The sequence below is a fragment of the Peromyscus maniculatus genome, chromosome 9, assembly GCF_049852395.1.
Source record: "Peromyscus maniculatus bairdii isolate BWxNUB_F1_BW_parent chromosome 9, HU_Pman_BW_mat_3.1, whole genome shotgun sequence".
Classification (NCBI taxonomy): domain Eukaryota; kingdom Metazoa; phylum Chordata; class Mammalia; order Rodentia; family Cricetidae; genus Peromyscus; species Peromyscus maniculatus.
This window is the reverse complement of record NC_134860.1, coordinates 6798216-6822401: the sequence shown is the minus strand read 5'-3', so window position 1 is coordinate 6822401 and position 24186 is coordinate 6798216. Positions and strand designations below refer to the sequence as shown.

At 40.8% G+C, this 24186-nt stretch overlaps 1 protein-coding gene across 3 annotated transcripts in view; it reads right to left on the bottom strand.

Annotated features, from left to right (window-relative positions):
- The window catches only part of LOC143267243 (disks large homolog 5-like), a 70648-nt gene that overhangs the window by 13917 nt on the left and 32545 nt on the right, over positions 1 to 24186 (bottom strand). The window contains exons 3-4 of one of the 3 annotated variants that reach the window (XM_076544301.1): positions 23305 to 23402; positions 22572 to 22654 (exon numbers count right to left, since the gene is read on the bottom strand). The exons of the other annotated variants lie outside the window; for them this stretch is intronic. Coding sequence (XP_076400416.1) covers positions 22572 to 22654; positions 23305 to 23312 — 91 coding nt within the window. The 5' untranslated portion in view covers positions 23313 to 23402. The remainder of the gene's footprint in view (positions 1 to 22571; positions 22655 to 23304; positions 23403 to 24186) is intronic. 3 annotated transcript variants of the gene reach the window in all.

Genomic DNA, 24186 nt, shown 5'->3' with positions numbered 1-24186 from the left:
GGGTCCAAGAGATAGAAAATGGGTTCTCTTTAAAGAAAGGAGAAGAAAGGAAACAGACTGTACCTGTCAAAAAGAGTGTGGTGTCAGGAAGAGCCACATGAATTTGGAATTGAGCTCCTCCAGAACACATCTTGCTCATTCCATGCATTCTCAGAAAGGAAAAACGCCTGTTTAAATTGGAAGACCAAGGAAAGCCTTCTATGGGGTCTTCATTGTAAACAGCAGCTAGAAGCCTCCTGTTGCTTTAACAGCAAAAATGGTTTATTAAGATTTGAAGTTTCCCAAACAGATCAAGCTAATCAACTGTCTCACTTATCCAGAGGGCCTGATCCAGCTGGGGGCTCCTCAGCTATTGGTTCATAGTTCATGTGTTTCCATTCGTTTGCCTATTTGTCCCCGTGCTTTTTCCAATCTTGGTCTCAACAATTTTCGCCTATACAAACCCTTCTCTTTCCACCAATTGAACTCCTGGAGCTCCACTTGTGGCCTGGCCGTGGATCTCTGCACTCGGTTCCCTCAGTCATTGGATGAGGTTTCCAGCACAACAATTAGGGTGTTTGGCCATCCTATCACCAGAGTAGGTCAGTTCTGGCTTTCTCTCGACCATTGCCAATATTGTGGAGGTATCTTTGTGGATTTTACCAGGACCTGGCCTCAGTGCATGAGCTGGCTGTTTGGAACCTGGGGCTTATACAGGGACACTTGGCTCACTCAGCCTGGGAGGAGGGGACTGGACCTGCCTGGACTGAATCTACCAGGTTGAACTCAATCCCCAGGGGAGTCTTTGCCCTGGAGGAGATGGGAATGGAGAGTGGGCTGGGGAGAAGGTGGGAGTGGGGAGAACAAGGGAATCTGTGGCTGATATGTAAAATTAAATTAAATTATAAAATAAAATTTAAAAAAAGATTTGAAGTTTCGGGGTTGGGGATTTAGCTCAGTGGTAGATTTAGCTCAGTGGTAGAGCACTTGGCTAGCAAGTGCAAGGCCCTGTGTTCGGTTCTCAGCTCTGAAAAAGAAAGACAAAAAAGACTTGAAGTTTCTCTGATGGTCAAAGAGGCAGGATTGGAGACAGCAGCAATAGGAAACAAATCATACTCCAGAGTAAATGTTACAGAGCTCACCACTGACATTAGCTTGATGAGTGTGGGCACTGCAGTGTGTGTCACCAAGAATAATGACAATAGACAATGTGCCTGGTGCTGCTTTAGAAGCTTTCAACATCCATGGCTCTTGAAATGGGATACAGCCTTCCCCAAATCATCAAGCAGAATGGACTTCTCCATTTCTCAAGAACCTAAGCTCTGACAAGCAGTTGATGATTCAGGCTTGTATTTGGGACCTAGCTTCTGTAGTAAAGGGTAGGGTTTCTGATAAGAACTCCTCCACCAAAACAGTGGAAGGATGGCCAAAGGTGCTGTCAGTCAACAGCCCCTCCCCATGTCCACAATGCAGCCTCCAGAAGAGGCTTCAATAGTCAAATTTACCAACTTTTGTTTTCTGGTTTGGGTTTATTATCACTCATTATTTTACTGATTATTTCATTCTGACATAAATCCTTTAAAATTATTCTTCCTACAGATGAAATTTCACTATTGATATAGAATCCTACTCATGGAGGGACATTTTTCTTTGCAGTAAACTGAGGTTTATATTTTCTCCTCTGGCTTACTGTGATGGCTAATCTTGGCTGTCTACTTGACACATAGTTGAGGATTTGACTCCATCACACTGGCTTGCAGGCATGCTTCTTTGGCATTTTCTTGTTGTTAACCAATAGGGGATGGTTCAGCCCTCTGTATGTACTGCCATTCCTAGGCAGGTGACCCTGGGCCTCAGAAGAAAGCTAGCCAAGCAGAGCAGTAAACAGCATTCTCTGTGGTTTCAAGCCCCTCCCTTGGGATCTTGCCTTGGCTTCCCTTGATGAGGAACTACAACCTGTGAGGTGAATAAACCCTTCACTTTCCCGATTGGCTCTTTGGACTTTTATCACAACAATAGAAAGCTAACTAGAACACTTGCCTTATTCTCAGGGCATGCTGTCATAGCCATCCTTCTCCTTCCAGACTGTAGCCCCTTTTTTTCAACAATTACAAACTTCTGGACGCTGCAATCTGTTGCAGTATTTACTCTAACAATCACACCCACTACTGACACATCTCAAAGTATTTTTTATTTTTTATCTCATATGTCATGTTTCTCTCTAATATGACATGCTTCCCTACTTTACTCTTTTACAATTATCTCTGGATGTTCCTGCCTGTTCCACCTAAAAATTATCCTTTGCTCAATAATAGAACATTTACGGCCACCTTATTAAGTTACACAGAAATGGGTGATATACGGTATTCACATTTTCTAATTCAATATCTATTGCATTAGTATTATTAATTTAGCAAAACTGATCGTATTTATTACCTACTTATCCCCCAAACCTTTAAAACCTCCATTCATTTAAGTCTTTAGGTTCTTTCAGAACATCAGCGATGAAGGTCTTGCATGTATTTAGGATTGCTCTTGGGTACCTCATAGCACTTTTTATTAATAGCATGCTTTTAAAGTGTGCTTATATAAAATGTCTTGTTTTCATAGTGTCCCATAAGTTTGGGTATGTTGTATCTTCATTTTCGTTGATCTCTAGGAAGTCTTTAATTTCTTTCTTCCTTAACCCATTGGTGATTCCATTGAGCATTATTTATTTTCCATGAAATTGAAGGTTTTCTGTAGTTTTTGTTGTTGTTTCAATCTAACTTTAAACCATAGTGGTCTGATAGAACACAGGAGGCTATTCCAATTGTTTTGTATCTGTTGAGATTTGCTTTGTGGCCAAGTATGTGGTCGATTTTAGAGAAGGTTCCATGGGGTGCTGAGAAGAATGTATATTCTTTTTTGTTAGGATGGAATGTTCTGTAGATATCTATTAAATCCATTTGAGTCATGACATCAGTTAAGTCCTTTATTTCTCTGTTAAGTTCTGATTTGGGAGATCTGTCCAGTGGTGAAAGTGGGGTGTGGAGGTCTCCCACTATTAATGTTTGGGGTTTTATATGTGGTTTAAGCTTTAGTAATGTTTCTTTTACATATGTGGGTGCCCTTGTAATTGGGGAGTAAATGTTCAGAATTGAAACTTGATCTTGGTGGATCTTTCCTGTGATGAGGATTTAATGCCCTTCTTGATCTCTTTTGATTGATTTTAATTTGAAGTCTATTTTGCTGGATATCAGGATGGCTACACCTGCTTGTTTCTTAAGACTGTTTGACTGGAAAGTCTTTACCCAGGCTTTTATTCTTAGGTAGTGTCTATCTTTGAATTTGAGATGTGTTTCTTGTATGCAGCAGAAAGATGGGTCTTGCTTTTGTATCCACTCTATAAGCCTATGTCTTTTTATAGGTGAATTAAGTCCTTTGATATTAAGGGATATTAACGACCAGTGATTGTTCATCCCTGTTATTTTTTGGTGGTAGTGTGTGTGTACTTGTATTCTTTGGGGTTTACTGCTGTGGCGTTATCTATTGCCTGTGTTTTTGAGTGTGTATCTGACTTCCTTAGGTTGGAATTTACCTTGTAGTGCTTTCTGTAAGGCTGTATTTGTGGATAAGTATTGTTTAAATCTGGCTTTGTCTTGGGATGTCCAGTTCACTCCCTCCATGATGATTGAATGTTTTGCTGAGTATATTAGTCTGGGCTGACATCTATGGTCTCTTTGTGCCTGTATTACATCTGTCCAGGTCCTTTTGGCTTTCAAAGTCTCCATTGAGAAATCAGGTTTTATTCTGATGGTTTTGCCTTTATAAGTCACTTGGCCTTTTTCCTTAGCTGCTCTTAATATTCTTTCTTTATTCTGTATGTTTAGATGTTTAATTATTATGTGGTGAGGGGACTTTTTTGGGGTCTAGTCTGTTTGGTGTTCTATAGGCTTCTTGTATCTTCATAGGCATTTCCTTCTTTAAGTTGGGAAAGGTTTCTTCTATGATCTTGTTGAATATATTTTCTGTGCCTTTGAGGTGGTATTCTTCTCCTTCTTCTTTCTCTATTATTCTTAGGTTTGGTCTTTTCATGGTGTCCCAAATTTCTTGGACATTTTGGTTCATGGCTTTGTTGGCTTCAGTGTTTTCTTTGACTGATGAATCTATTTCTTCTATCATATCTTCAATGCCATAGACCCATTCTTCCATCTCTTGCATTCTCTTGGTTATACTTGCATCTGAAGTACCTGATCTTTTACTCAGATTTTCTATTTCGAGCATTCCCTCTGTTTGTGTCTTCTTCATTTTTTTCTGTTTCCCTTTTCAAGCCTTGGACTATTTCCTTCATCCGTTTCATTGCTTTTTCATGATTTTCTTCCAGGGCTTTATTGTTTTCTTCTACTGTATTTGTCCTTTCCTCTAGTTTTTTATAGCATTCTTCCCATTTTTGTTAGTCTTATCCTCTATAAAAGCCTCTACCTTCTTCATGATGTTATTCATAAGGCTGTTTTCTTCTGTTTCTTCCAATTTTTTGATGTTCAGGTTTGGATGTTGGAGGCGGGCTAGGTTCTGGTGATGCTGTATTGCTCTTCATTTTGGTGTATGTACTTCAGCCTTGATGTCTGCCCATCTCCTTGTGGTTCATTCTTGGTCTTATCAGCACACATGGTCCAGATAAAGCTGACAGATTCAGGAAGTCTCTCTTTCTTATCCAGATGGGAATTCTCTTGTCCAGATGGGAAGTCCAGGGCAGGATGGGAGCTCTGGTCCAGATGGGAAATCCGGGGCAGGATGGGAGGTAGGGGCCAGTGTCCTAAGTCTCAGGAAGTGGCTGGAGTCTCGGGCAGATGGGCAAAGGGGCAGGAGGTGGATTGCAGGGTAGGCTGGGGGTCTTGGAGAAGGGGAGCCTTCCTGGTAGGGCTAGAAGGGAACGTGCCCATGGCCAGAACCCGGGGCCAAGTTGGTAAGGTCTTTCCAGAACTTGGAAACAACCTAGATGCCCTTCAACTGAATGGATAAATAAAATGTGTTACATATACACAATGGAATACTACTCAGCAGAGAAAAACAATGACATCATGAGGTTGGAAGGCAAATGGATGGATCTAGAAAAAATCATCCCGAATGAGGTAACCCAGACTCAGAAAGACAAATATGGTACGTACTCAGTCATAAGAGGATACTAGATGTGGAACAAGGATGAATGGATTGCTACTCACATCACCAGGGATGCTACCTGGAAAACAGGACCCCAGGAAAGACATAGAGCTCGCCCAATGATGGAGAAATGGATGAGATGTACATGAACAACCTGGACATGAGTGGGGGTAATGAAGGGTGAGTGTGGAGGGAAAGAGAGCTTGGGGGAACGGGAAATCCCAGCTTGATCAAGAACAGAGAGGGAGAACAAGGAATAGGAGACCATGGTAAATGAAGACCACATGAGAATAGGAAGAAGCAAAGTGATAGAGAGGCCAACAGAAATCCACAAAGATATCCACACAATAGACTGCTGGCAATGGTCGAGACACAGCCCGAACTGACCTACTCTGGTGATGGGATGGCCAAACACCCTAATTGTCGTGCTAGAAACCCCATCCAATGACTGAAGGATCTGGATGCAGAGAGCCATGGCTAGGCCCCAGGTGGAGCTCTGGGAGTCTAATTAGCAAGAAAGAGGAGGTTTTATATGAGCAAGAATTGTTGAAACCAAGGTTGGATAAAGCACAGGGACAAATAGCCAAAGGAATGGAAACACATGAACTATGCACCAGTGGCTGAGGGGCCCCCAACTGGATCAGGCCCTCTGAATGGGTGAGACAGTTGTTTGGCTTGATCTGTTTGGGAGGCATCCAGGCAGTGGAACTGGGTCATGTGCTCAGTGCATGAGTTGGCTGTTTGACACCTGGGGCTTCTGCAGTGTCCCTTGGCTCGGCCTGGGAGGATGGGACTGGACCTACCTGGACTGAGTCTACCAGGTTGATCTCAGTCCTCGGGGGAGGCTTTGACCTGGAGGAGGTGGGAATGGGGGGTAAGCTGGGGGAAGGAGAGAGGGGCAGGAGGGGGGAGAACAAGGGAATCTGTGGCTGATATGTAGAACTGAATTGTATTGTAAAATAAAATAAAATAAAAAGTCTTGTTATACATTTTGAAGCCTGTTGTGAGTGGAACTGTTTCCCTGATTTCTTTGTCAGTATGGTTGTGATTAGTATACAGGAAGGCCACTGAATTTTGTGTATTAATTTTTCTATCTCTCACTTTCATGAATCTATCTATCAGGCATAACAGATTTCTGATACATTTTTAGTTTTAATTGTTTAGAATCATATCATCTGCAAATAAGGACATTTTGACTTCTCCTTTTCCCATTGTATCCCCTTTATCTCCTTCAGTTGTCTTATTGTTCTTGCTAAGAGTTAAAGTTCTATATTGAATAGGAGTGGAGGGCATGAACATCATTTTCTTCTTCCTGCTTTTCTGGAATTGCTATGAGTTTTTTTTCTATTTAGCATCATGTTGCTGTGGGCTTGTGGTACAATGACTTTATTGTGTTGAATTATATCCTCTATATCCCCAGATTCTCCAGGATTTTATCGTTGATAAAAGTTGGATTTTTTATTTTTTTCTTTTAGTACTCAGCAGAGAAAACCAATGACATCATGAGGTTTGCAGGTAAATGGATGGGTCTAGAAAAAGTCATCCTGAGTGAGGTAACCCAGACTCAGAAAGACAAATATGGTATGTACTCACTCATAGGAAGATGCTAGATGTGGAACAAGGATGACTGGACTGCTAATCACATCACCAGTGAGACTACCTGGAAAACAGGACCCCAAGAAAGACACGGAGAAATGGATGAGATCTACATGAACAGCCTGGACATGAGTGGAAGCAATGAAGGGCGAGGGTCGAGGGAAAGAGAGTGGGAGATCCTAGCTGGATCAAGAAAAGAGAGGGAGAACAAGGAATAGGAGACCATGGTAAATGAAGAACACATGAGAAAAGGAAGAAACAAAGAGCTAAAGAGGCCCACAGAAATCCACAAAGATACCCCCACAAAAGACTGCTGGCAATGGTCGAGAGACAGCCGGGACTGACCTACTCTGGTGATGGGATGGCCAAACACCCTAATAGCTGTGCCATAAACTCCATCCAAGGACTGAGGAATCTGGATGCAGACATCCGCGGCTAGGCCCCGGGTGGAGCGCTGGGAGTCTAATTAGTGAAAAAGAGGAGGGTTTATATGACCGAGAATTGTTGAAACCAAGGTTGGATAAAGCACAGGGGCAAATAGGCAAATGAATGGAAACACATGAACTGTGGACCAAATCCTGAGGGTCCCCCAACTGGATCAGGCCCTCTGAATGGATGGGACAGTTGATTGGCTTGATCTGTTTAGGAGGCATCTAGGCAGTGGTACCAGGTCCTGGGCTCATTGCATGAGTTAGCTGTTTGAAACCTGGGACTTATGCAGGGTCCCTTGGCTCAATCTGGGAGGAGGGGACTGGACCTGCCTGGACTGAGTCTATCAGGTCGATCCCAGTCCTCGGGGGAGGCTTTGACCTGGAGGAGGTGGGAATGGGAGGTGTGCTGGGTGGAAGGGGAGGGGGACTGGAGGGGAGAGAACGAGGGAATCTGTGGCTATTATGTAGAACCAAATAGTATTGTAAAATAATAATAATAATAATAATAATAATAATAATAATAAATTTTTTATTTTATAATTTAATTTTACATATCAGCCACGGATTCCCCTGTTCTCTCCCACTCCTTGTCCCTGCCTTCCCCCCAGTCTACCCCGCACTCACATCTCCTCCAGGGCAAAGACACCCCTGGGGATTCAGCTCAACCTGGTAGATTCAGTCCAGGCAGGTCCATTCCCCCTCCTCCCAGGCTAAGAGAAGTGTCCCTGCATAAGCCCCAAGTTCCAAAAAGCCAGCTCATGCTCTAAGAACAGATTCAGGTCCCACTGCCTGGATGCCTCCCAAACAGTTCAAGCTAATCAACTGTCTCACTTATCCAGAGGGCCTGATCCAGTTGGGGAATCCTCAGCTATTAGTTCATAGTTCATGTGTTTCCATTCGTTTGGCTCTTTGTCCCTGTGCTTTTTCCAATCTTGGAAATCCCTCTTTCTCATGAAATGGACTCCTGGAGCTCCACCTAGGGACTGGCCATGGATCTCTGCATCTGCTTCCATCAGTCGTTGATTGAGATTTCTAGCATGACAGTTAGGGTGTTTGGCCATCCTGTCACCAGACTAAGTCAGTTTGGGCTTTCTCTTGACCAATGCCAGTAGTCTATTGTGGAGGTATCTTTGTGGATTTCTGGGGACCTCTCTATCACTTTGCTTCTTCCTGTTCCCATGTGTTCTTCAAATATCACGGTCTTTTATTCCTTGTTCTCCCTCCCTGTTCTTGATCCAGCTGGGATCTCCTGCTCCCCCAAGCTCTCTTTCCCTTGACTCTTGCCCTTCATTACCCCCACTCACGTCCTGGTTCTCATGTAGATCTCATCCATTTCTCTGTCCTTTTTTTAAATTTATCTACACAGATGTTCATGTTGTTTTTGTCCTTTATTAATTTTTTTTTTTTGGTTTTTTTCGAGACAGGGTTTCTCTGTGTAGCTTTGCGCCTTTCCTGGAACTCACTTGGTAGCCCAGGCTGGCCTCGAACTCACAGAGATCCACCTGTCTCTGCCTCCCGAGTGCTGGGATTAAAGGCGTGCGCCACCACCGCCCGGCTGTCCTTTATTAATTTTATGTGGTGGGATAAATAGGTTGATATATGTATGTTGAATTATCCTTGTAGGTTTGAAGTGAAGGAACTTGACCATGTGGATAATTTTTTTGATGTGATCCTGAAATTGATTTGCAAATATTTTATTGAGAATTTGTGTGTATATGTTCATCAGGGTAATAGGCTTATAATTCTATCTATCTATCCATTTACTACCCATCTATCCATCTATCTATCTATCTATCTATCTATCTATCTATCTATCTATCTATCTATCTATCTATCTATCTATCTACCTACCTATCTGTTTCCTCCTCTCAATACCAGGATTTCCCTGGCTTAAAAATGAATTTGGATAAGCTCCTTCTTTTTGCATTTTATGAAATAATTTCTGGAGTGTTAGTTGTTCTTTAAATGTCTCTTCAAATTTGACACTGAATTTGTCCTTCTCTGGGCTTCTTTTAGTTGGGAGATTTTTAATTACGGCTTCTAGACCACTAATTTTTATAGAGTTAAAATGTTCATGTAATCTTGATATAATTTGGGTGGAGTACAGACATCTAAAAATCTATCAGTTCTTTGAAAAGATTTTTTTCCAGTTTGGTGAAGAATAAATTTTTAAAGAATTAAATTCCTTTCGTGTCTCCTTTTGCCTCCTTTGTTTTTATTATTTTTATCCTCCTCTTTGTTTTGCTTAATTTGTCTAAAGGTGTGCCCATCTTGTTAATGTCTTCAAAGAACTGAATCTTTGTTTCACTGTATCTTTATATTTTTCTTTTTATTTCATTGATTTCAGTCATATTTAATGGGACATCTGTATCACACCCTTTCCACAAGGCTCAAAGACCATCATGGAAGATGAGGCAGAAAGACTATAGGAGCCAGAGGTCAGGGAGGTTTAGAGCAAACAGTGTCTTCTGACCATGACAGGACCACTGCACTCATGACTCAGAGCTGCTGTAGTCATTGTCCAATGCCTGTCAACATTCAAGCATAGAGTGGGAAAGGTCCTTGAGCCCCTACTCCTAACTGATGCATTTTGGACAAATAATGGCTTCCAGAAAATTGGGTCAGTTTTCTTTAAGAGTCTGGGTCTGGCCAGGAAGTGGTGGCACATGCCTTTAATCCCAGCACTAGGGTGGCAGAAGCAGGTGGATCTCGGTTAGTTCATGGACACCCTGGGCTACAGAGTGAGTTCCAGTAAAGGCACAAAGCTACACAGAAAAACCCTGTCTCAAAACAAAAACAAACAAACAAACAAACTATGCTGATATTTTATTTGTACTGAATTGTGATTTTATTTGTATGTTAATAAAGTTCCCTGGGGGTCAGAGGTAATAGTAAGCCATAGCAGAGCTGGGTATTCATGGTGCACGCCTTTATCTCAGCACTTGGTAGGCAGAGCTAGGTAGATCTCTATGTGGCCAAGGATACAGCCAGCATTGGAGACACATGCCTTTAATCTCACTACCAACCATAGAAGACCTGGAGGTCTGTACAGACAGGCAGTGACGAGGCAGTCATGTGGTTGGGTTTACAACCAATGAGAAGGCTGAACAGAAAGTCTATATAATGACAAACACACAGGAAGTACGTCTCCCTTGGCTGAAGAGGACCACTAAAACAGGAAGGGTAAGGATCTTAGCTCTGATCTCTTGGGCTTTTATCTTTACATTGGCTCTGTGTTTCTTATTTAATAAGATGGTTGGTTACATCTACAATAAGCAAACAAAAACTAACAAAAAAGAGTCTGCTCCTAGGTTTGATAAAAAGTAACAATGAAGAAGATGTAAATTGGGCATCATAGATATAGAGGCAGACTTGGGATGACAACAAAATGGGTGGAATTGGGTGGTAAATGTTTTCAAAATGCATCCTATGCATTTCTCAAAGATTAAGTAAAAATATAATGAAGAATATTCATTAAATTATTACAGTAAAATGTATTATTATATAGGGAGATTTTTTGTATAACTTTAGTGAATTTTAATAACCACAATGTGTCTTGTCAACTTGGGGTTCACTCACAGAGCATTATCTGTTCTGCCACTAATAGTGTTTTGTTTTAAATGGCAGCCTATAACATGGGAAAAGGTTTTTTTAACAACTACATATCCAATAGAAAGCTAATATAAAAATTATATATAAAACAAAAAAAACGTGTATATCAAGAAAATAAATAACACAGTTAAAAACTAGGTATAGATCTAAACAGAAGTTTCACTAGTAGAAATTATAGTTTCTGGGAAACACTTTAAAATGTGCAGTATCCTTAGTCTTTAGGGCCATCTAAATCAAAACTATTTTGAGATTTCATGTTACGTGAATCAGAATAGATAAGATTAATAAAACAAATGAGAGCTAATGTTGGCAAGAATGGGGAGTAAGGGAAACACTCATCCATTGCTGGTGGAAATGCAAACTTGTATGGCCACTATGAAAAGAGTTGTGGCTGTTCCTTGGGAAGCTGGGAATTGGTCAAGACCCAGCTATACCTTTCTTGGCATACACCCAAATGATGCTTCTCCTAAAACAGAGACACTCACTTGCTCGACCATGTTCATTGTTGCTCTAGTTATAATAGCCAGAAATTGGAGATATCCTAGGTATTCATGAACAGATGAATGCTCAAAGAAAATGAGGTACAGTTACAGAAATGGGCTATTACTCGGCAGTTAAAAAAGAAAAAGGGGCCAGGTGGTGGTGGCACACACCTTTAATGCCAGACTTGGAGACAGAAGCAGGCGGATATCTGTGAGTTCAAGGCCAGCCTGGTCTACAAAGTGAGCTCCAGGTAAAAGCTCCAAACCTACACAGAGAAAACCTGTCTTGAAGAAAAAAAGACAAAGGTTTGGCCTAGAGAGGTGGCTCAGAGGTTAAGAGCACTGACTGCTCTTCCAGAGGTCCAGAGTCCAATTCCCAGCAACCACATGGTGGCTCACAATCATCTATAATGAGATCTGGTGCTCTCTTCTGGTATGCAGACATACATACAAACAGAACGATGTATACATAATAAATAAATACACAAATCTTTTTTTTAAAAAAAAGAAAAAGGAAATCATGAAATTTGCAGGTAAATGGATGGAGCTAAAAAAAATCATCCTGATTGAGATAACTCAGAACTAGAAAGACAAATATGGTATGTTTAAATTTATATACAGATATTAGCTATTGAGTCAAAGATAAGTAAGCTACAATTTGTATAACCACAGATTAGGTATAGAGTAAGGGACTAGGGGGGAGGTACAGATTTCCATATAGCGGGAATAGAATAGATTGTTGTGGATGGATGAGGGATCAGTGAGGAACAGATGATCAAATGAGGAGGGATAGAGAAGGGGCAAATAAATATAGGGAGGGAGAGGTAAAAGTAAGGGCAATTTGAGGGATCTTATGGAAACCTAATAGAGTAGAACCACTCTAAAACATATACATATATGAAGGGGATCTAGTTGAAATACCTCTCCCCCAAAAAAGAAAGCTGGGTGGTGGTGGTGCATGCCTTTAATGCCAGCACTCGGGTGGCAGTGGCAGGTGGATCTCTGTGAGATCAAGTCCAGCCTAGGCTACAGAGTGAGTTCCATGAGAGACTCCAAAGCTACACAGAGAAATCCTATTTCCAAAAAAAAGGAAGGAAGGAAAGAAGGAAGGAAGGAAGGGAGGGAGGGAGGGAGGGAGGGAGGAAGGATGAAAGAAAGAAAGAAAGAAAGAAAGAAAGAAAGAAAGACTCCCACCCCCCCAAAAAATCACAAATAAACAAAATCAAAACAAACAGAAACCAGAGTGTAGGATACAGAGCCCCAAATGGATATCTCTTGTTACCAAATGAAGCTTGCAGTACTGGCAATGGGTTACATCTAGTCAAGTTGTAGGTGAAAGTTGTCCAATGGTGATCCCAAACAACCCAAGCTATTGCGATGCTATTGGTTGCTCTCCATATACTGACAACAAGGTGCTGTTCCTGAAGATGATAATGACACAACTCTTTGACCATGGAGAAGTCAAGCTGGTGTCTCCCTAGAGCCCTCACCACTTATGGACTAGATTTCATGGTGCTGGAAGGTACTCAGCTCACTAAAAAAGGAGAAAGGTAAACACCAACCCCGCTACAATACCAAGATATGCTGAGGCAGTAGTGGAACAAAATGTGTGGGAGAAACCAACCAATATCTGACTTGATTAAAGGCCATTCCATGAGATGGAACCCATACCCAGCACTGTGTGGGTGGACAAAACCTGAGACTAAACAGGCCAGGGACCACAGTGAAAACCAAATACTACTGTTGTGCTTAAGGAGCATAGCAATAAAATGACTCCTAACAATATTCTGCAGTACTCAGAGATAATGCCTTTCTCAGCCCTCATCAGAGCAGCTTCCTCCTGCAGCTAATGGGAACAAATACAGAGACCCTCAGTAGATTATAGGCAGAGAATAAGAGATCTTGGAACAATCAACCCTAAACAGAACATATCCACTCCAATTCCTCCCCTCAGGACTTAGGGAACCCTGTGTAAGAGGAAGTAAAAATAGTGCCACAGAATACCGCAGATGGCAAGACCATGGTCCATCTACTGAGGGGAAGCACAGATATGGAGTGGGGCCAGACTAACCCCGAGAAAACCTGCACTGCATGTGTTGCATGCAGTGGAGTTGGAGAGGGAGAAATGCCCCATCCATTTGGAGCACAGAATATCACCTGAGTATCAGATGCTGGGCATTGGGCTGTAGGAATTTGATATTTAAAACTGGGTTTTGGTAATGTTCCCATCTGAATATTTCTGTGCTCCATTCTTCTATCGTGGAATAAGAAAATACCTAAATTTTTTTTGGTTTGTTTGACCAGACCCAATTAAGAGATTTTTTTCCTAAGGGACCTTGGACTTTAGAAATGTTTTAAGTTTTAAAGTGTGTGGAGTTTTAAAAGTGTACACTGCATTTTATATTATGATATTAACACAAAAATTTGGAGAACAAGAAATAAATGATTATGGCATTCAGGTGATGTGTGTGTGTGTGTGTGTGTGTGTGTGTGTGTGTGTGTGTGTGTGTGTCATGCTGACAAGGAATGGAGAGTCCTAGTTAACTTCATCTGCCCATTTGAAACAGCCCAGCAACAATGGCATGAGAATCTCAATCTAGAGCCTACATGGATCAGACTTCCCTTTGGTATGTCTGTTTGGGACGTCTTGATTTCCACTGACTTAGGGTAGCCTAGTCCATTGTGGGCTGTGTAAGGAAGCTAGCTGAGCAAGCCACCAAACAGCATTCCTCCCTGGTTCCTGCTTCAGTCAATGCTTTTGTTCCTGCCCTGACTTCTCTCAATGATGGACTGTAAACTGAAATAAACTCATTTCCTAAAAACAAACAAACAAAAAACAAAACAGTGTTTTGTTTTCATGTGCCTTTCTCATTCATATGTATTTCATTTATTCGTCAACTGAATGTGTTATTAAGTGCATTATTATAGTAGCAGGACCTCTGTTATTTGCTAAGACCCTTTTTTTTTTTAAAATGGTCTATTTACCACAACTGGGAAATACACTACCTGTTTGTCACTCAGAGCCCATAGCTTACTAAGAGTCCAATCTGGGTGAAGTTTGTGGATCTGAGAAATCTTTTCTTTTAATATTTTAAAATTTTTCTTTATTAAGAAATTTTCTACTCATTCTACATACCACCCACAGATCCCATCTCCTTCCTCCTCCCTCCTCCCATGCCCCCAAACCTCCCGCCAAATCCACCCCACAGCCCCACACCCCCCAAATCAAGGTCTCCCAAGGGAGTCAGGAGAGCCAGGCACACTGAGCCTAGTCAGGTCCAAGCCCCTCCCCACTGCACTAATGCTGCACAAGGCATTACACCACAGGCACCGGGCTCCCAAAAGCCTGCCCATGCACCAGGGACAGATTCCGAACCCCTGCCTTGGTGACCCCAAACAGTTCGAGCCAAACAACCATCTTCCATATCCAGAGGGCCTACTCCAGTCCTATGGGAGCTAAACAGCCACTAGTCTACAGTTTAGGGGCTTACACTAGTGTGGCCGGTCATCTCTGCATGTCTTCCTATCATGTCCTCGAAGTCCCGTGCCAGCAAAAAAAAAAATCCCTCCCCTCTCTCATCAATTGGATTCCTGGAGCTCAGCCTGACACTTGGCCATGGATCTCTGCATCTGCCTCCATCAGTCACTGGACACAGGCTCTATGATGGCGGTTAGGGTATTCACTGGACCGGTCACCAGAGTAGCCCAGTCCAGGCACCCTCTAGACCGCTGCCAGCTCTCCCAGGCGGGGTCATCCTTGTGGATTCCTGAGAGCCTCCCCAGCACCCTGCCTCTTGCAATTCCCATGATGTCCTCATCTATCATGCCATACTAGTGACTGTGATGTCAAGTATGAGAACCTCAGGGTTTTCCAGGGTACTCTCCTTTCCCTATTATCACTGGCACATATCTAAAGGACTCCAGTGGCTGTGAAACACAGTCATGGTACAGAAATCTCATTAATTCCTCTGTGCCTCCGTCCAAGAAGTTCCCAGTTCTTCAGCCCTCGCTCTGGAAAGCTGAGTCCCAACACATCCAGAAAGCTCCCAAGCCCCTTCCCAAAACTCACTGCCTCTTCCCCAGGACCATTTTCTCCATGTTTTCCAGGTAGACCCAGGGCCAGCTTCCTTCTGTCTCACTGTGGTCTCTCTATGCTGTCCATTCCCTCTGCCAAGCAGACCTCTGAGTCTGGAAAGCATGTCTAGAGGCCAAGCTTGTGGTCACTGAACAAATGACCTCAAAGCAGTCAGTGTTGCTACAACACTAGTGACATCACTGGGATTCCAAGAGCTGTCCAGGATACAAAAGAATGTCCAGCAAGGGGTCTGCTGATGTCATCGGGCACAGCCTTTGCCTCCTTGCTAATTAGTTCTCCATGAGATGAACAGAAGCTGTTGATTCCTTTCCAGAAGTCTCTCCTGTGACACAGGGGAAGTAACTCAGCACCTCCTCCTTCCAAAGCTAGAGATATCTCTCTGCTTCATAGGAATTTTTCAGTAATTCACCCATAAGGAATTGAAGTCTCACTTTACAAACCCTGACTAAAATTGGCACTTACCCTCCTCATATCCATACCCAATAAAATGAAAAATAAAGCATGCCAAAGAATTTGGTCATGATCATTGAGTAGGAGGATTGAGTTCTCTGAAGTGAGCAAGCACCTGGGGAATCCTATGGTTAAGGGAAGGTGACTATTGGGAATTTGTAAGTGAGCTGGGACTGTTATGAGACCCTAACTGCTCTCAATGTACTCTCTACAAGCCTTGTGTCTTAGCCAGCATTCCCCAAAAGTAATACAATGATTCTCTATGGGAAGGGCGCTTGTTAGAATGGTTTACAGGCTGTGCTCTATCTAATGCAACAATATCTGGCTGTGAATGGAAAGTCCAAGAATCCAGTAGATGTGCACTCCACATGTCTGGATGTCTAAGCTGGTCTGCAGTATATGCTGGAATTTTAAAGAAGTAGGCTTTAATGCCAGTCAAGGAATGGTTGTGCTAACAAGGCCAGAGCAAGCAGAGAAAGGGTAAGAGATCATTCTTCTTAGGCCTTCCAACAAAAGGAGTTGTCCAGATTTCATCTGGATTAAAGATCTGAATTAAAGCTGTGACTTCCTCCCTCAAAGATCCAAACTAGAATTAGGTCTTCATACTTCAAAATAAGCAGAGATCTCCCACAGGTGTGCACTCTAGTTTTTGTTGTTTGTTAATCCAGATACAGTTGCATTGACAACCAAGAATAGCCATCACAGTTTTATTCCCATCTTCACTAATACTCATAAGAAAAAGGCTCACTTAGAGTGTGAAAGAAGGAGTAACAATAATCAAAATCACATGTGAGTCATCTGTAGATCTCATAGTCATGAAGACTTTTAGTGGCCTTTTTTTTGGACATGGATGGCTATTATAGGATGAGATACCAGTGTTTGCTTTCATGGGTAGGAAGGGATTAGCTAGAAACCCAAATACAAAACAATCTGGTCTGTCTCTATAATTATAAATTTGAAATTCAAATAATTATGTTATGGCTGGCAGTAATTGTAGTGAAAAATGGTTCAAGAGATAGAAAATGGGTTCTCCTTAAAGAAAAAGGAAGAAAACAAACACACTGTACTTTCAGAAAAAGTGGGTGTCATGAAGAGTCACATGAATTTGGACTTGAACTCCTCCAGAACCAATCTTGCTCACTCCATTCATTTTCAGAAAGAAAAAACTCCTGTTTAAATTGGAAGACCCAGGAAAGCCGTCTGTGGGGTCTTCATTATAAACAGCAGCTAGAAGCCTTCTGTTGCTTTAAGAGCAAAATGGATTATTAAGACTTGAAGTTTCTCTGATGGTCAAAGAGGCAGGATTTGGAGACAGCAGCAATAGGAAATAAATCATAGTCCAAAGTGAAATCGTGTTACAGAGCTCACCACTGACACTAGCATGATAAGTGTGGGCATTGCAGTGTGTGTCACCAAAAATAATGATAATAGACAATGTGCCTGGTGCTGCTTTAAAAGCTTTCAACATCCATGGCTCTCAAAATAGGATCTAGCCTTCCCCAAATCATCAAGCAGAATGGACTTCTCCATTTCTCTAGAACATAAGCTCTGGCATGCAGCTGACAATTCAGGCTTGTATTTGGGACCTAGCTTCTGTAGTAAGAGGTTGGGTTTTTGATAAGAACTCCTCCACCAAAACACTGGAAGGATGGTCAAAGGTACTGTCAGCCAGCAGCCCCTCCCCATGTCCACAATGCAGCCTCCAGAAGAGGCTTCAATAGTCAAATTTACCAAATTTTCCTTTCTGACTTGTGCTTATTGTCACTCATTATTTGACTTATTATTTCATTTCTGACATAAATCCTTTTAAATTATCCTTCGTACAGGTGAAATTTCACTATGGAAATAGAATCCTATTTATGAAGGGTAAATGTTCTTTGCAATAAGCTGAGGTTTATATTTTCACCTTCTGGCTTGATGTGATGGCTAATCTTGGCTGTCTACTTAACACGTAGATTAAAATTGGATTCCATCAAACTGGCTTGCAACCATGATTCCTTGGCATTTTCTTGTTGCTAACCAATGGGGGATGACTCAGCCCTCTGTGTGTAGTTCCATTCCTAGGCAGGTGATCCTGGGCCTCAGAGGAAAGCTAGCGGAGTAGAAAAGTAAACAGCATAATTTGTGGTTTCAAACCCCTGCCTTGGGATCTTGCCTTGGCTTCCTTTGATGATAGACTGCAAACTGTGAGATGAATAAACCCCTCACTTTCCCAGATTGGCGTTTTAGACTTTGATCACAATATAAACTTAACTAGAACACTTGCCATATTCTCAAGGTATGCTCTCATATCCATCTTTATCCTTCCAGCCTGTATTTCTTTTTTCAACAATTACAATATTTCTAGACACTGTTGCAATATCTACTCTATCATACTGCTTAAATATCTCTATCAAAGTATTTTTTATTTTTTATCTCATATGTCATGTTTCTCTCTAATATGACATGCTTCCCTACTTTACTCTTTTACAATTATCTCTGGATGTTCCTGCCTGTTCCACTTAAAAAATTATCTTTGCCCAATAATAGAACATCTATGGTGACATTATTAAGTTCCACAAAAATGGGTGATGTATTGTATTTACATTTCAGTATCTATTGCATTAGTATTATTAATTTAGCAAAATTGACCTTTTATATTACCTACTTATCCACAAAACTTTTAAAACTTCCAATCATTTAAGTCTTTAGCTTCTTTTACAACATCAGCTTTGAAAGTCTTGCATGTATTTAGAATTGCTTTTGAGTACTTCATAGCAATTTTATTAATATCATGCTTTTAAAGTGTGCTTATATAAAATGTCTTGTCATACATTTTTAAACCTTTTGTGAGTGGAACTGTTTCCCTGATTTCTTTGTCAGGATGATTGTGATTGGTATACCAGAAGGACACTGAATTTTGTGTGTTAATTTTAGAATCTTTCACTTTTATGAATCTATTTGTCAGGCTTAAGGGACTTCTGATAAATTTTTAGTTTTATTCATTTAGAATCATATCATCTGTAAATAAGGACATTTTGACTTTCCCTTTCCCATTTGTATCCCCTTTATCTCCTTCACTTGTCTTATTGTTCTTGTTAAGAGTTAGATTCTATATTGAATAGGAGTGGAAGAAGTGAGCATCCTTTCCTCTTTCTGCTTTTTAGGAATTTCTCTGAGTTTTTCTCTATTGGGCAAGAAGTTGCTGTGGGTTTGTTGGAATGATGACTTTATTGTGTTGCATTATATCCTCCATATCACTAGATTCTCCAGGACTTTTATGATTGGTGAAAATTGAATTTTAACAAAGGCCTTTTTTCATATACAAAGATGGTCATGTTGTTTTTGTCCTTTATTCATTTTATATGGTGGAATAAATATGTTGATTTGTGTATGTTGAATTATCCTTGTATGTTTGAGGTGAAGACAAACTGACCATCGTGGATATTTTTGGATGTGATCCTATACTTAATATACAAGTATTTTATTGAGAATTTGTGTGTATATATTCATCAGGGTAATAGGCCTATAATTCTATCTATCTATACATCTATGTATCTATGTATCTATCTATGTATCTATCTATGTATCTATCTATCTATCTATCTATCTATCTATCTATCATCTCCCTACCTACCTATATGTCTTCCTCTTTTAACACCAAGATATCCCTGGCTTAAAAAAGAATTTGAATGATCTCATTCGTTTTCTATTTCATGGAATAGTCTCTGGATTGTTAGTTGTTCTCTAAAAGTCTGTTCAAATTTGACATTGAATTTGTCCTTCTCTGGGCTTCTATTAGTTGGGAGGTTTTTAATTATGGCTTCTATACTATTTATTAGTATTAGATTATTTAAAACATTCAATGTAATCTTGATATAATTTTGGTGGATTACAAACATCTAAAAATTCATCAGTTCTTTAAAAAGATTTTGCGAGTTTGGTGGAGTGTAAATTTTTAAAAGAATAAATACCCTCCATGTCTCCTTTTTCCTCCTTTGTTTCATTATATTCATCCTCCTGTTCCTTTTATTTCATTTGGCTAAAGGTGTGCCCATCTTGTTGATGTCTTCAAAGAACTGACTCTTTGTTTTACTGTATCTTCATATTTTTGTTTTTATTTCATTGATTTCAGTCATAATTAATGGAAGATCTGTATCACAACCTTCCACAAGGCTCAAAGACCATCATGGAAGATGAGGCATGAAAGACTGTAGGAGCCAGAGGTCAGGGAGGATTAGAGTAAACAGTGTCTTCTGGCCATGACAGGACCCCTGCACTCATGACTCATAGCTGCTGTGGTCACTTGTCCAATATCAAGCCAGTCAATATTCAAGCACTGAGTGGGTAGGGTCCTTGAGTCCATACTTGTTCCTAATTGATGAGCTTTCGACAAATAATGGCTTCCAGCAAATTGGGTCAGTTTTCTTTAAGAGTCTGCCCCTGGGGTTATTAAAACGTAATGTAATGAAGAAAATATGAATTGGGCATCACAGATGTAGAGGCAGAATTGGGGAGACAAAATGGGAGGAATTGGGTAGTGAATATTTTCAAAATGCATTCTATGCATTTCTCAAAGTACAAGTAGAAACAAATTAAAGTATATTCATTAACTTATTATTGTAAAAATGTATTATTTTATAGGGATATTATATTATATAACTTTAAAGAACTTTGATAACCGCAATATGTCTGTCAACTTGTGGGTTCACTCACATAGCATTATCTGTTCTGCCACTAATAGTGTTTTTTTCCAATGGCAGCCTACAACATGGGAAAAGTTTTTGTTTTTGGTTTTTTTTTTCCTCACCAAGTACATGTCCAAGAGAAGGCTAATATACAAAGTATATATGGAACTAAAAAACTGTATATCAAGAAAATAAATAACATAATTAAAAACTAGCTATAGATCTAAACAGAGAAGTTTCACTATTGGAAATTCTAGAGCATGGGAAACACATAAAATGTGCAGTATCCTTAGTCTTTAGGGCAATGTAAACCAACTATATTGAGATTTCATGCTACATGAGTCAGAATAGATAAGATTAATAAAACAAATGACAGCTAATTTTGGCAAGAATGGGGAGCAAGGGACAACACTCATCCATTGCTGGTGGGAATGCAAACTTGTATGGCCACTATGGAAATAGGTGTGGGTATTCCTTAGTAAGCTGGGAATTGATCAAGACCTAGTATACTGCTCTTGGAATATACCCAAAGGATGCTTGACTTATAACAGAAACACTTGCTTGACCATGTTTATTGTTGCTCTATTTATAATAGCCAGAAATTGGAGACACCCTAGGTATTTGTCAACAGATGAATGCATAAAAACATGAGGTGGATTTATTAAAAAAGAAGTTAAAAAAAGGAAAGCTTGAAATTTGGAGGTAAATGGATGGAAGTAGAAAAAAAGTCAACTTTAGTGAACTAACCCAGCCCCAAAATGACAAATACGCTATGTTTTCACTTAAATATGGATGTTAGCTGTTGAGTCAAAGATAAGTAAGCTACAATATGTATAATCACAGGTTAGGTGTAGAGTAAGGGACTAGGGGGGTGGGACAAATGTCCATAAAGGGGGAATAGAATAGATTGTTATGGATGGATGAGGATTCGAGTTTGGAACAGGATGGTCAAATGAGGAGGGAGAGAGAAGAAGGGGCAAATAAATATAGGAAGGGAGAGGTAAAATTGAGAGCATTTTGAGGGATTATGGAAACCTAATAGTGTAGGACCACTCTAAAATATATACATATATGAAGGGGATCTAGATGAAACAGCCCCCCATCAAAAAAATCCAAAAAAACAAAAACCAAACAACAGAAACCAGAGTGTAGGATACAGAGCCCCAATTGGATATCTCTTGTTATCAAATAAATCTTGAAGTACTGGAAATGGGTTACATCTAGTCAAGTTGTAGTTGAAAGGTGTCCAAGGGTGATCCCAAACAACCCAAGGTATTGCAAGGCTATTGGTTGCTCTCCATTTACTGACAGGAAAGTGCTGTTCCTGAAGATGATAATGACACAACTCACTGAACATGGAGAAGTCAAGCTGGTGTCTCCCTAGAGCCCTCACCACTTATGGACTAGATTTCATGGCACTGAAGAGTACTCTGCTCACTATCAAAGGAGAAAGGTAAACACCAGCCCAGCTACAAAACTTCCATCTAGAATGGTGACTGCATCCAAGATATGGGGGTACAAGAGTGGAACAAGCTTGTGGGAGTAATCAACCAGTACCTGACTTGATTAAAGCCCCACTCCCTGACAGGGAAGGCATACCCAGCACTGTTTGGCTGGCCAAGAACCTAAGACTAGATAGGTTAGGGTCCATAGGGAAAACCAAATACTACTGTTCTGCTTAAGGAACATAGCAATAAAATGATTCCTGAAAACATCATGCTATACTCATAGACAATGCATTTCTCAGCCATCACAGTAGCAGCTTCCTCCTGCAGCAGATGGGAACAAATACAGAAACCCTCAGCTAGACAATACACAGAGAGTAAGAGAAATTGAACACTCAACCCTAAACTGGACCTCTCCAATCAGAATACTCTCTTCAGAACATAGGGAACCCTGTGAAAGAGGAGGTAAAAAGAGTGCCACAGAATACTGCAGATGGCAAGACCATGGTCCATCTACTGAGAGGAAGCACAGATATGGAGTGGAGCCAGACTAATCCTGAGAAAAGTTGCACTGCATGTGTTGCAAGCAGTGGAACTGGAGAGATAGGAATGCCTCATCCATCTGGAGCCCAGAAGATCACATGAGTGCTGTGGGGTGTCTTTCTGCATACTGTGAATATGTGTTGCTCTCATTGGTTGATAGATAGAGCTGCATTGACCCATGGCAGAGCAGGATGGAGCCAGGTGGGAAAATCTAAAAGAGACAGGGAAAAGAGAAAACTTAGCAGGAGAGACATGAGCCAGACATGAGATTGATAGTTATGGGTTGAGTTAAGTTATAAGAGCTAGCTAGTAAGAAGCCTGAGCCATAGGCCATATAATTTACAATTAATATCAAGCCTCTGAGTGATTATTTTATAAGCAGCTGCAGGACCTGAGGCCTCGGTGGGACTGGAGAAACTTCCAGCTACACATTTGTATCAGATGCTGAATATTGGGCTGTAGGGATTTAATAAATAAAGCTGAATTTTGGTAATGCTCCCATCTGAATATTTCTGTGCTGCATTCTTCCTTTGTGGTATAAGAAAATATGTAAGGTTTTTGGTTTGTTTTTACCAGACCCAATTAAGAGACTTTTTTCTAAGGGACCTTGGACTTTCAAAATATTTTAAGTTTTAAATGCAAGGGCTTTTGGAATACTGGGGGAAACTAGTACACACATTGACTGTACAAGTGTGGTTAGTTCAATCCTTAGAAATCACCTAAAATACAGAACAGTGGCACACATCTGTGATTCCTTAATCATGGCAGAGTTATGTGGGGATGAGACTGCAAAATGCCTAGAAGCTAGAAGGCCAGCTGGACTAGAGTACACAGTACATCTTAGAAACAAGAGAGACTTGCCTCAACATGGTAGAAGGGGAGAGCCAACTCCTGAACGATGTCCTCTGATATGCACAGTGTCCTAGTCAGGGTTCTGTTGCTTCAATGAAGAACCATGACTAAAAGCAAGTTGAGAAAGAAAGTGTTTATCTGACTTACACTTTCACATCACTGTTCAGCACTGAAGGAAGTCAGGACCAGAACTCAAACAGGACAGGATCCTGGAGGCAGGAGCTGATGCAGAGCCCATGGATGGTCCTGTTTCTGGCTCACTCACTGCAGCTTGTTCAGCCTTTTTTCTTGTAGAAACCAGAACCACCAGCCAGGGAATGGCCCCACCCACAATGGTCTAGGCCCTCCCATGTCAATCAATACTTAGAAAAATACCCCACAGGCTTACCTACACTCAGATCATATGGAGAAACTTTTTAGATGTTGCTCCCTCCTCTTTGAACCCTAGCTTTTGTCATAAAATTGATCCTCACAATATGTAAGCTGTGGGATGTGAATGCCTGCCTTCTCACACACACACACACACACACACACACACACACACACACACACACACACATATACACTTCCATTCACCGAACACATACAGTGTTCTAATTTGCTTCTCTAAATATTAAATTTGATAATTTTAATATAAGAAATCACCCATTTCTGTGCAATTCATATTCTGACATACGTGTTCTATTGTGCAGCAAAGGATAACATTTAAAGTGCAAAAAGCAGGAAAATCCAGAGATAATTTTAAACAGGGAAAATTAGCGAATCATGCCATATTAGAGAAACATGTCATATCAGAGTAACAAAATACCATAATAGAGTTACATAAGCAGTGGTGTTTGGTTGTCAGAGTAGATATTGCAATAGATTTCAGTGTTCAGAAATTTTGTACAG